This window comes from Balaenoptera ricei, chromosome 8 (assembly GCF_028023285.1).
Source record: "Balaenoptera ricei isolate mBalRic1 chromosome 8, mBalRic1.hap2, whole genome shotgun sequence".
NCBI lineage: Eukaryota > Metazoa > Chordata > Mammalia > Artiodactyla > Balaenopteridae > Balaenoptera > Balaenoptera ricei.
The window spans coordinates 95,601,532-95,616,188 of record NC_082646.1 but is presented as its reverse complement, the minus strand read 5'-3'; the positions used below and the strand labels follow the sequence as shown (position 1 = coordinate 95,616,188).

Here is a 14,657-nt window from a genome sequence, read left to right as displayed (position 1 = left end):
TCATTTCTTCTGGCTAACTAAAAATTATAAGTATACTTAACTTTCATTCATATGAAAATTTTATTCCTGGACATCAATTCCTGAAGTATACTCTACTCAGAGTTTTATTAGATATCCTATTAAAAACCAAGATTGAGGAAGAAGTGGTCTGCAATGGACTGAAATGCTTGTTTCCTCCTCAAATTCATATGTTGAAATCCTAATCCCCAATGCGATGGTATCAGAAATGGGGCCTTTGGGAGGTAATTAGGTCATGAAGGTAGAGCTCTCACAAATGGGATTAGTGCCCTTGGAAAAGGGACCTCCCAGAGAGCTGTCCAGAAAAAAAACTGTCCTTTTTCTTTCATGTGAGAATGTATTGAGATATCTCTTGCATGTGGAACCAAAAAATAATACAAATGAATCTATATACAAAACAGAAACAGACTCACAGACATAGAAAAGAAACTATGGTTACCAAAGGGAAAAGGGAGTGGGGGGAAGGATAAATTAGGGGTATGGGATCAACAGATACAAACTACTATACATAACCTAGATACGCCTCAAGGACTTACTGAATAGCACAGGGGATTATTCCCAATATCTTGTAATAATAGAATATAATAGAGGGGGTATTTTTAAAATGTAGGCTTCCCCTAAGTCCTTCATTTAGCTACAATGTGCTCTGTATGAAAGAACAAGCTACACAGAAGACTCTTACCGAGCAGTGTGTGCCCAAGGCATAGCTCTCAGTGATATAAATAAAATAGAAGCATATATTGGAAGAACTAAAATGGCATCTAGATAAAATCCTTGAAGAAATAAATAAGACACAACTGTCAAAAAAAGAGATGCCCAGGGCATATAGGTTCTATCCAATTGACAGAAACAACAAATAAATAAGCAAACAGACTAACTAAGCAGCTAACCTCAAATAGTTATTTACCTGAACAATTTCACATAGTCTGTGCAAGGGACAACAATCTCCATGTCACCACACACACACACACACACACACACTCAGTGCAGTCAACTTTGTAGCAGACAGAGCCCATGGGAGAAACGAGCAATGGGATTTTATAATTTGATGTCCCTTCAGCCCCTAAGTGCCATTGAATGTGAATAATAAGGAACTTTGTGCATATCTTGGTATTAAGCGCTTTTGAAAAATGGAGGCGTCCAGCTGATCAGATGAAATGGAGCCACTCCTGTCTTCTATTAGCAGAGATACTATCCCGATACTAATTTCTAACACGACCCACAGGGGTGGATGCTTCTTACCAAGAGTGACACTGAACTAAATCACACATTAATTTGTTTGATTAGAAAACCAAAAGTTACTTTTCCCTGGGGAACATGGTTTTTTGCTGTGAAGCACAAAAGTTAAGTGGAGTGAAGAAGACACTGGAAAGATGTTAAAACAGGCAACCTTCTCAATAATAAAATTAAAAATCATAAAGAGAAATTACCTGCAAATTCAACAAAACTAATGTGTAGCCACATAGCTATCTCAGGATCCCAAGTTAACTTTGTCATCGTATGGAAGTTCATACCCAGGATTTGGTTGGGATGAGGGGTGGTGACCATGGGGGAGAGTGGGAGAAAGACAGTGAGAAAGTACAGTCATAAGGAAGAGCTTATGAGAATCACTACTCAGAGATGAAATGGAAAACCAGCATTTATTTTTCTCAATCATGCTTTATTTAAACCATGTAGGCATGCTTGTGTATGTGTCTAATATACACATATACATGATGTATGTATATATTATACACACATAAATTTATATATTGTATGTGTGATTATTTGTATATTCACATGCATACGCACGTATGATATATTCACATATGCACACATGTATATATTTCTTCTGGTTATGTGAATGTTTTTGTAATGCTTCATTTTTTTTGTTTTTTGTTTTTGCTTTTGTTTTTGTAGTTGATGTAAATAGAATCTGATCATACTCCTGATAAAGCCTATCTTTTCCCAAAGTTAAACTTGTGACTCTGAGGCCTTGATTGATTAGTTTACATTGATAGATACAGTCTCTCATATCGAAAGGCAGTGCTACTGACACACAAGAACTAGGGCATAGATTTAGAGTTGCTATTCTAGAAGCTTTTGCAGGATTTCACAAGTTGATACATGTAGCTTAATGGTTAAGGTTAGGGCCAATTACAAAGAAGAATTAACAAGACATAATAACAGTGGTTAACATTTTTCAGACCTTACCATTTGCCATGTACTATGCTAAGCAATTTATTTTGACTATTTTATTCTCCCAAACATTCAATGAAGGGAGTACTACTATTATCTCTGTCTTATAGATGAGGAAACTGAGACTTAGAGAGCTTAAACAGCTCCCCCTGATGACACACCTGGGTAGAGAGCAACAGAGATGTATGCAAACATGTTACCTTTTTCCAGAGCCAACTTACAACTTCACTAGACTTGGGATGACCTTGGGCCAAGCAGTCACTGAGATTAACCTCCATTAAAAACCACAGGTACCTTCTATAGCTATTCAGATCAGGATAAATAGTCCATAAACTTACAATCCAGATGAGAGGAAAAAGAAGGAGAACTGTATATGTTCATGCAGCATTCACGGCAATGCAATGACATTGTCCAGGGAGAAAAATGGAAAAGCCTCATCAGCATTCACAAATTTCCTAAATGTAATATAAAAATACATTCCTTGTCATACTTAATGACTATCTGCTTCCACTTGGAGCAATCGGAACTTCATTTGCAGATTTGAATTTTTGTTTGTTTAAAGCTTCTCTCTTCCTCTCTCTCTCTCTCTTTTTCATCAAACCCAACAAAATCCACAAACAACCCTAGTTCCAAAGCCCGAGTGTGGAGCCAAAACATGTTGAACAGAAGCAGCAGAGAGAGTAAGTGGCAATAATTCCACCACCATTGAAAGAGCAGATGCACACACACACTGGAAAGCAGGCATGTTCCCATAAGACATAGATTTTGGAAAACATGGCCACCCCTCTAGGAATTAAAGCACTTTTTCAAAGCATATGTATGAATATCAATGTCTTCTAAGGCACTGTTTATGAATATGTTATAAAATGTGGGCAAATCTTGACTGCAGTGACTTTTTCTAACACTGCGTCAGAAAACCTGGTTTTGTAACCTCTGCATCATAAGACTGTGTCTTAACTCTTTTCCTAACTCCAGTGAGCATTACCCAGGCCTCATCTGCAATGGGCATTATTTGCTTCATAGCTGTGTTCTTTTTCAAAGATCACAAAGTGGTAGAAATCACTGAAATGTTACTCTTTTTTCTGCATGTTTTCTGTATATATGTGCATAGTATATGCATGCATGTATATGTATGTATATATGTGTCTGTCTAGTTTTATATTTATCTGTGTATCCATATATCTATGAATATCATTGCTTTATAATGGGGATGCATTGACTCGTCGTTGTCCCTTTACACATTTATATTTCTTGCCTGACATCCCCATAGTCGCATTTGAATTTGTAACTGTAACTTTATATACTTCTCAAGTCATTTCAGTTGTACATATTTTGTATCCTTAACTAGATGAGTTCAGAAAAGGAGTTCTCTCTTTTATTTTCTTCAGAGCACAGGTACATCAACTCTTAAATTTGAGAGCAAAATTTTGTGTGCTTGTGTATTTTTAGAGAATATATCAGACCCTCAAAGGAGTCTATTACCCGAAGAAATTTTAAAGGTCCAATAAAGATCTCTGAATTCACATTCATGATTTTATGACCTCCATTATTTTACAGCTAGAGAAAGAAAGTGTTTTGGCAAAGGTCTATACTATATTATACACTGTACAAATTAATGCCAGACTAGGATTAGCATGAGGTCATGTGACCAGCAGGCAAAGTGCCACTTTCAAGAATTCGATCTGGGGCTTCCCTGGTGGCGCAGTGGTTGAGAGTCTGCCTGCCAATGCAGGGGACACGGGTTCGAGCCCTGGTCTGGGAAGATCCCACATGCCGCGGAGCAACTGGGCTCGTGAGCCACAACTGCTGAGCCTGCGCGTCTGGAGCCTGTGCTCCGCAACAGGAGAGGCCGCGATGGTGAGAGGCCCGCGCACCGCGATGAAGAGTGGCCCCCGCTCTCCGCAACTGGAGAAAGCCCTCGCACAGAAACGAAGACCCAACACAGCCAAAAATAAATAAATAAATTAATTTAAAAAAAAAAAGAATTCGATCTATGTTTAGATTTTTAATCAGTATTTGCTTCAATTTTGTGTACCCTGCATAGTTTTTGGCAAACGTAGGTAAAGCAATGATTGAATAACACAGTCCCAATTTCAAAAAGAGAAAAATTTGAATCAGTCTTCTGAACCCTCTCAGAATACCTGCATTGCCTGATTCTGCTCTGGATGTGTTGATCTGGGGGTCACAGAATAAATTTTCAATGACGATGACAACAAACATCACCAAAGAGATGATTCCAGTTTTTAAGAAGAATGATGCTCGAGTGTACTTACTCTAGTGTCTTGCTTTTCTGCCTCCAAGTTACTGTGGTCAGCCACATCCTAACTTTCCCGTAAATAAAAATACATTTCAGGAAAACGAGAGTGGTAGAGAAAAGAATGAAGACCACTGTCCATTTGAGAGACCATCTGGTGCAAACTCAGTTGTCATCAAGCAAAAGAATTTTTGCTTCAGTTGTAGTTTTTGCCCCCTGTAGATCTTTTCCCAAGTTGCACTTCATTCACCTTCGATTACATGTGCATTGGATTGTTCCATGTGCCTTGGCAGTATATTCAGGAAGTGGTTCTTTTTCAGAACGTTAAAATCCCAAGATGAAATAAACGCCACTTCAGGAAGCTGCAATCTTCAAGGCACTGGAGAGTTTCCTGAGGGCAGAACCTCCTTTTCTGAGCTCATCCTCCTGCTTAAGAAAATAGTTTTGGCTTCACAAGTCCCACCCATCTATTGTGTTTCCTTGAAAAGCACAAAGGATAAAAACAAGTAGATGATCTCTTGAGAAAACTATGTTTGTAATCTATTTCCTGCTGAAAATTACTTCAAAAGTAAATTTGAGTCGATTTTGGAAGGCAAAGAAAAATGCCTCTGCTCCTTCTCGGTCAATATTACTTGGGACTTACTACCTCTTACTTATGCTTTTCTTACTTTTCTTTTTTTACCCACACTCTGTCCCCTTGGGGATCAAAGTCCAATCAGTCAAAGGCTTTAAGGAAGAGAGACTTGACCATTCCCAAAGAAAAACAATATGTAAAGAATAAGAATATTTAATGGATGGAAATAACCAGGTGAAGCACAATCTGAAAGAACATAGGGATGGTGACATTTTGTATATTAGCAAAGAAAATAAAAGTCTCAAATGGATTTTGTTTTAAAAAGTAATTGAGGTAACTCTAAAGCACTCAAGAGTTTTATTGAGTATGTACTATGAGCACTGCTCTATGATTATATCCAGAAGAAAATGCAAGGGAATAACTAGACAGAGTCTAACCCTTAAGTCACCATTTATAGTTGAGGAAATAAAATGTAGACTTGTGGAAAGCAAATTAACAACAAAATGAAAGTGATTCGTATAGACAAGAAGTTAAAGGAGATTCCAGAAACATCCTTGATTAAAGAGTGTATCAAATTTTTAGTTTTTGTAATTAATTTTTTTATTTATGTAAACTTTAAAATTACAAGACTTTTTCATATATGTTATCTCCTATTATCCCTAGATTAAGGTCTTAAAGTAGATGTGTCATTGCACAGATGGTAAACTGGAGCTCAGATATTTTCAGTAACTTTCCCAATGGTATATGTTTAGAGAATGTTAGAATCATGATTTGAACTCCTGTGTTGTGAGTCATGGTCCTAAGCTGATACAGATTGATAAAAGTAAAAGAAATGCTGGAACTTAAAAGAGTTCCTTTATTCATCAAGTATATACAGAATGATCAAAATATTTCAGCCACTTTGCTAGGAATTGGGCATATCTGTGTGAACAAAACATAGCCTCTGCTTCCTCAGAGAAGGATAGTAAAGAAAAATAAGCAATACCTACTAAATATGAGACATGAAATGATTGAGGGAATAATGATGATCAAATAGCATTTGCTAAAGCTCTTCAAAGTCTTGGATTGTTAGACTGGAGCCCCCTCAAAGCAGAGTGGTTTAGGACATCAAGGATATGAGAACCCAGGAAGAAACAAGTACTTGCCCTCAAAAGGGTCACCATCTGAGAAGAGAGAAGCTTACCATTTGAGAGAAAAGGAGATAGTTCCACAGTCTGGTTAGCAGCTCAATCTTCCAAAGGAAAAATCTGTTTTTAAATCCCAGTGCTATAGTGTTCTAGCTGTGAGAATTTGAACAAGTTTCTGTATACTCACAATGAATTACTGAAAAGAGAAATTAAGAAAATAATCCCATTTACAATCACATCAAAAAGAATAATATACCTGGAAATACATTTAAACAAGGAGGTGAAAGATCTGTACACTGAAAAAAAATAAATTGAAGAAAACACAAGTAAATGGGAAGATATTTCAATCCATAGATTAGAAAAAATTATATTGTTAAAATGTCTATACTACCCAAAATAATCTACAGATTCAATGCAATTGCCATTAAAATTCCAATGGCATTTATTACAGAAATAGGAAAAGCAGCCCTAAAATTGATATGAAACCACAAAAGACTTCAAATAGCCAATGCAATCTTGAGAAAAAAGAACAAAACTGATGGCATCACACTTTCTGATTTCAGACCATATCAAAAAGCTCAGAAATGAACCCATGCATATGGTCAGTTGATTTTCTACAAAGTCTCCCAGAATAAGTAATGCAGAAATGATAATTTCTTCAATAAAAGGAGTTGAGAAAACTGGACATCCACATGCAAACGAATGAAATCCCTATCTTACACAATACAAAAAATATCAACTCAAAAGATGTTTTGAACTTGAGCATAAGACCTGAAACTACAAAACTCCTATAAGAAAGCATAGGGACTATGCTCCTTAACATTGGTCTTGGCAATTATTTTCTGGATTTGACACCAAAAACAGAGGCAACAACAGCAAAAATAAACAAGTGGGACTACATCAAGCTAAAAAGCTTCTGCAAAGCAAAGGAAGCCATCAACAAAATGAAAAGACAAAGTATGGAATGGGAGAAAATATTCGCAAACCACATGTCAGGTAAGGGGCTAATATCCAAAATACACAAGGAACTCATACAACTCAATACCCACCCCACAAAAAAAATCTGATTAAAAAATGGGAAGAGGACCTGAATAGAAATTTTTCTAAAGAAGATATACAAATGACCTACAGGTACATGAAAAGGTGCTCAACATCATTAATCATTAGGGAAATGCAAATCAAAACCACAATGAGAGACAAATGGCCTTCAAGATGGTTGAAGAGTAAGACATGGAGATCACCTTCCTCCCCACAAATACATCAAAAATACATCTACATGTGGAACAACTCCTACAGAACACCAACTGAACACTGGCAGAAGACCTCAGACTTCCCAAAAGGCAAGAAATACGCCACGTACCTGGGTAGGGCAAAAGAAAAAAGAAAAAACAGAGACAAAAAATAGGGATGGGACCTGCACCTCTGGGAGGGAGCTGTGAAGGAGGAAAAGTTTCCACACACTAGGAAGCCCTTTCATTGGCAGGGACAGGGGATGGACAGGGGGTGGGCAGAGGGGGGAGCTTTGGAGCCATGGAGGAGAGTGTAGCAACAGGGGTGCAGAGGGCAAAGCAGAGAGATCCCCGCACAGAGGATGGGTGCTGACCAGCACTCACCAGCCTGAGAGGCTGCACTTTCACAAAATACACTTTTTCTTCTCAAGTGTTCATGGACATTCTCCAGGAGAGATCATATCTTGGGTCACAAATCAAGCCTTGGTAAATTTAAGAAAATTGAAATCATATCAAATATCTTTTCTGAACACAACGCTGTGAGACTAGACATCAATTACAGGGAAAAAATCTGTAAAAAATACAAACACATGGAGACTAAAAAATATGCTACTAAATAACCAAGAGATGACTAAAGAAATCAAAGAGGAAATCAAAAAATACCTAGAAAAAATGACAATGAAAACATAACGACCCAAAACCTATGGGGTGCAGCAAAAACATTTCTAAGAGGGAAGTTTATAGCAATATAATCCTACCTCAAGAAACAAGAAAGATCTCAAATAAACAACCTAAACTTACACCTAAGGCAATTAGAGAAAGAAGAACAAAAAACCCCAAAGTTAACAGAAGGAAAGAAGTCATAAAGATCAGATCAGAAATAAATGAAAAAGAAATGAAGGAAACAATAACAAAGATCAATAAAACTAAAAGCTGGTTCTTTGAGAAGATAAACAAAATTGATAAACCATTAGCCAGACTCATCAAGAAAAAAAAGGGAGAAGACTCAAATCAATGGAATTAGAAATGAAAAAGGAGAAGTAACAACTGACACTGCAGAAATACAAAGGATCATGAGAGATTACTACAAGCAACTATATGCCAATAAAATGGACAACCTTGAAGGAATGGACAAATTCTTAGAAAAGCACAACCTACTGAGACTGAACCAGGAAGAAATAGAAAATATAAACAGACCGATCACAAGCATTGAAGTTGAGACTGTGATTAAAAATCTTCCAACAAACAAAAGCCCAGGACCAGATGGCTTCACAGGCGAATTCTATCAAACATTTAGAGAAGAGCGAACACCGATCTTTCTCAAACTCTTCCAAAATATAGCAGAGGGAGGAATACTCCAAAACTAATTCTACAAGGCCACCATCACCCTTATACCAAAACCATACAAATATGTCACAAAAAAAGAAATCTACAGACCAATATCACTGATGAACATAGATGCAAAAATCCTCAGCAAAATACTAACAAACAGAATCCAACAGCACAATAAAAGGATCATACGCCATGATCAAGTGGGGTTTATCCCAGGAATGCAAGAATGCTTCAATATATGCAAAACAATCAATGTGATACACTATATTAACAAATTGAAGGAGAAAAACCATACGATCATCTCAATAGATGCAGAAAAAGCTTTCAACAAAATTCAGTACCCATTTATGATACAAACCCTCCAGAAAGTAGGCAGAGAGGGAACTTACCTCAACATAATAAAGGTCGTATATGACAAACCCACAGCCAACATCATTCTCAATGGTGAAAAACTGAAACCATTTCCACTAAGATCAGGAACAAGAAAAGGTTGCCCACTCTCACCACTATTATCCAACATAGTTTGGGAAGTTTTAGTCGCAGCAATCAGAGAAGAAAAAGAAATCAAAGGAATCCAAAGTGGAAAAGAAGAAGTAAAACTGTCACTGTTTGCAGATGACATGATACTATATGTAGACAATCCTAAAGGTGCTACCAGAAAACTACTAGAGCTAATCAATTAATTTGTTAAAATAGCAGGATACAAAATTAATGCACAGAAATCTCTTGCATTCCTATGCACCAATGATGAAAAATCTGAAAGAGAAATTAAGGAAACACTCCCATTTACCACTGCAACAAAAAGAATAAAATACCTAGGAATAAACCTACCTAAGGAGACAAAAGGCCTGCATGCAGAAAACTATAAGACACTGATGAAAGAAATTAAAGATGATACCAACAGATGGAGAGATATACCATGTTCTTGGATTGGAAGAATCAACATTGTGAAAATGACTCTACTACCCAAAGCAATCCACAGATTCAGTGCAATCCCTATCAAACTACCAATGTCATTTTTCACAGAACTAGAACAAAAAATTTCACAATTTGTATGGAAACACAAAAGACCCCAAATAGCCAAAGAAATCTTGAGAAAGAAAAACGGAGCTGGAGGAATCAGGCTCCCTGACTTCAGACTATACTACAAAGCTACAGTAATCAAGACAGTATGGTACTGGCACAAAAACAGAAATATAGATCAATGGAATAGGATAAAAAGCCCCGAGATAAACCCTCGCATATATGGTCACCTAACCTTTGATAAAGGAGGAAAGAATATACAATGGAGATAAGACAGCCTCTTCAATAAGTGGTGCTGGGAAAACTGGACAGCTACATGTAAAAGAATGAAATTAGAACACTCCCTAACACCACACACAAAAATAAACTCCAAATGGATTAAAGACCTAAATGTAAGGCCAAGCACTATAAAACTCTTAAAGGAAAACATCGACAGAACACTATATGACATAAATCACAGCAAGATCCTTGTTGACCCACCTCCTAGAGAAATGGAAATAAAAACAAAAATAAACAAATGGGACCTAATGAAACTTCAAAGCTTTTGCACAGCAAAGGAAACCACAGACAAGATAAAAAGACAACCCTCAGAATGGGAGAAAATATTTGCAAACGAAGCAACTGACAAAAATTAATTTCCAAAATTTACAAGTAGCTCATGAAGCTCAATATCAAAAAAAACCCAAATAACCCAATCCAAAAATGGGCAGAAGACCTAAATAGACATTTCTCCAAAGAAGATATACAGATTGCCAACAAACACATGAAAGGATGCTCAACATCACTAATCATTGGAGCAATGGAAATTAAAACCACAATGGGGTATCACCTCACACTGGTCAGGATTGCCATCATCAAAAAATCTACAAGCAATAAGTGCTGGAGAGAGTGTGGAGAGAAGGGAACCCTCTTGCCCTGCTGGTGGGAATGTAAATTGATACAGCCACTATGGAGAACAGTATGGAGGTTGCTTAAAAAACTAAAAATAGAACTACCACATGACCCAGCAATCCCACTACTGGACATATACCCTGAGATAACCATAATTCAAAAAGGGTCATGTACCACAATGTTCATTGCAGCTCTATTTACAATAGCCAGGGCATGGAAGCAACCTAAATGTCCATTGACGGATGAATGGATAAAGAAGATGTGGCACATATATACAATGGAATATTACTCAGCCATAAAAAGAAAAGAAATTGAGTTATTTGTAGTGAGGGGGATGGACCTAGAGTCTGTCATACAGAGTGAAGTAAGTCAGAAAGAGAAAAACAAATACCATATGCTAACACATATATATGGAATCTAAAAAAAAAGAAAGAAGGTTCTGAAGAACCTAGGCACAGGACAGGAATAAAGACGCAGATGTAGCGAATGGACTTGAGGACACCGGGAGGGGGAATGGTAAGCTGGGACAAAGTGAGAGAGTGGCACGGACATATATACACTACCGAATGTAAAATATATAGCTAGTGGGAAGCAGCTGCATAGCAGAGGGAGATCAGCTTGGTGCTTTGTGACCACCTAGAGGGGTGGGATAGGGAGGATGGGAGGCAGACACAAGAGGGAATAGATATGGGGATTTTTGTATATGTATAGTTGATTCACTGTGTTATGCAGCAGAAACTAACACAGCATTGTAAAGGAATTATACTCCAATAAAGATGTTAAAAAAAAAAAAAAACCACAATGAGATAGTATGTCAACCTGTTCGGATTTCTACTATAAAAAACACACACAATAGCAAATGCTGGCAAGGATGTGCAGAAAAGAGGACGTTTGTTCAGTGTTGGTGGGAATATAAAATGGTTCAGACATTATGGAAAACAGTATGGAGATTTCTTAATGAACTTAAAAATAGAGCTATTATATGATCTAGCACCCCACTTCTAGATAAATATCCAAAGGAAATGAAATAACTCAGTGAAAGAGATATCTGTATTTCCATGTTCCACAGCAGTAGTCACAATAGCCAAGGTATGGAACCAACCTAAGTGTCCATTAATGCATGAATGGATAAGGAAAATGTTATATATATACACACCCATATGTAATATATATAATCCATACACACACATACGTAATGTATACAATCCATACACACACATATATATGGATTAATATAATATAATAAATTAATATAATATAAACACAATGGAATATTATTCAGTCTTAAAAAGAGACTGAAATCCTGCCGTTTGCAGTAACATGGATGAATCTGGAGGTCATTATGCTAAGTGAAAGCCAGACAAAGATAAATACCACATGTACTTCATGGTGTCACTTATACATGGAATCTAAAAAAAAGAAAGTTGAACTCATAGAAACAGGGTAGAAAAGTATTTGCTGGGGCTGGAAGGGTGGGTGACGGAAATAGGGAGAGGTTGATAAAAGGGTGCAAACTTTCAGTTATAAGAGGAATAAAGTCTGAAGATCTAATGTGTAACTTGGTGACTGTAGCTGATAATACTGTATCATGTAATTGAAATTTGCTAAGAGATTAGAACTTTAGTGTTCTCACAAAAAATATAAATAAAAACTATAAAAATATAAAATTTAGATCAGAGTTTATTAGGAAAAAAATAATGCATTGGTGAGGGTGCTAGAAGCATGGGAAATTCTGTGACGGCTCTGTTCTCCAAGTTAGACATACAGCAGAAGATGCTTTGTGTAACAGAACTGGGTTCTTTGATACCAGTGGAGATGACAGAACCCTAACATAACAGAAATCAGAGATCCTCTGACTCGTTTTATGATCTGAGCCACTTTTCAGATCTAGAGCCCAGCTTGAAGATGAGGCTGTCTCATCAGGAAGAAAGAATTTGCAACACCAAATGTATTCAGTAATGACTCGCTCCTTGTTCAGTAACTAAGATCATACATTGAAGAAAAGAGAATGACCAGACAATGTAAGGACTGTTGGTCACAGGGGCTGAGTTTTCACTGGTACTCAGATGCTATTAATTGATGCTATTAGAGTGGAATAATATGAGGATCAGGTGATAAATGGAATCTTTATCTATATCCAGCTCACAATGATCCACTAGGTCTATGGAGTTACCCCGTGGTTATTTCCCAGTCTCGGAAGGGCTAACTGAAATGGACGTACTTGATAATTTACACAACACTTACATTATTCCTTGGCCTATGGCCTAAGAGCTATTATAGTAAGAAAAGTCAAGTGAAGTCCTCTGAAATTGCCTCCTCTCCAATCCTCAACCAGGATAGCAAATCAAAAGCATAATCACACTCCCCCACCCCCAAATAGCAGAGATTAATGGTATTCTTAAAGACCTAAAGGATGAATGGTGTGGTCCACATTTAACTTCCTACATCTTCCCTTTAGAAATCAGACCAACCTAGAGTATGAAAATAGATTCCCCCAAACTCAACCAAATAGCGCTTCTTATGGCAGCTGCTCTGTCAACATGAAATGTTTATTTACCAGGAGAGATTAACATGATCTCAAATGCACATAGTCATTGATTGGCAGCAAAGTTCTTTTCCATCTCTACCTAGAAGAGGGGGCATAAAGCAGTTTATCATCATAGAAGATAGAAAACAATATACATTTACATTTTCCCAGTGTCATGCTTAACACCCTCACCCTCTGTACTGTTATTGTATTGTCAAAGGGACTCTATCCGATTATTCCATGTAACCTTACCTTGGCCCGGTATACCACCGACACAATGTTAATCAAATCATACGAGCAAGAAGTTTCACGTAGATTGTGGGCCTTGGTAAGAATATTGGATCCAAAAGTGGGAGATAAAGCCTATGAAGATTTGGAAATTATATCAGGAAATCTCATCCAAAATAAAGAACAAATTGCTGTTTCTCTTACCCTCACCAATAAGAAGAAAGTATAATGTCTGGTAATATCTTCAGCTTCTAGAAGCAGATATTCCATACCTAGAAATACAACTATGTTCCATATAGAGTGACAAGAAGGCTTTAGTGCAAACATACTTGTTGCTTGGGCCATAAAGCTGAGCAAACCCTTTAGTACAAAACTATCTGTGGTAGGAAAAACATTGTAAATTTATAGCAAGATTCCCAATGAGAATTATGATATAAGCTGAAAAAAATCCATTTCCAACAAGGAATTATTCACCTTAAAAAAAACCCAGCTCCGTATGGATATCCAATTTTCTCAGCACCACGTGTGGAAGAGACTATCATTTCCACATTGTGTATTCTTGGTAATCTTGTTGAAGATCAGTTGATTGTTTATGTGTGGTTTTATTTCTGGACTTTCTATTCTGTTCCATTGGTCTATATATCTGTGTTTACGCCAGAATCATGCTCTTATAATTACTGTTGCTTTGGAATATAGTTTGAAATCAGGAAGTGTGGTGCATCCAGCTTTACTCTTCTTTCTCAAGATTTCTTAGGCTATCTAGGGTCCTTTGTGGTTCCATATGGATTTTCAGATTGTTTTGCTATTTCTATTAAAAAAATGCCACTAGGATTTTGATAGGCGCTGACTGATTTTGTAGATTACTTTGGCTAGTATGGCCATCTTAACAATATTGTCTTCCAATTCATGAAAATGGATGTCTTTCAAATTATTTGTGTTTAAAAAAATTTCTTTAATAAAAGTTTTGTAGTTTTTAGTTGTATCAGCTGAGAGAGACCAGCAACAATACATGATAAGATGAAAGTGGTAGAGCCAGGATCAAGCAAGAGCTGGGTTGAAAACACAGGCAGGGTGCACAAAGAGTTGGCCCAGAACCCTATAACATCTCCACTGTCGCACTGTGGCTGCTCCCTCAGCTCAAACCCATTGGTAACATGGGATTCCCTTTGTGAGAGAAGGAAGAAAAATTATGAGCTTGGTTTTTATAAGCCTGGTATATTGTATGAGCCAAAAATGGATGGTGGCTGTGTTACAGTCCCATATAGAGTGGTCCTTA

The 14,657-nt window shown here is 37.1% G+C and overlaps 1 protein-coding gene across 1 annotated transcript in view; it reads left to right on the top strand.

Moving 5' to 3' along the window:
- The window catches only part of LOC132370205 (small ribosomal subunit protein uS17-like), an 86,067-nt gene extending 72,457 nt beyond the window's left edge, over positions 1 to 13,610 (top strand). The window contains 1 exon segment of the mRNA XM_059929941.1: positions 13,374 to 13,610. Coding sequence (XP_059785924.1) covers positions 13,374 to 13,610 — 237 coding nt within the window.
- Positions 13,611 to 14,657: the final 1,047 nt, after the last annotated feature.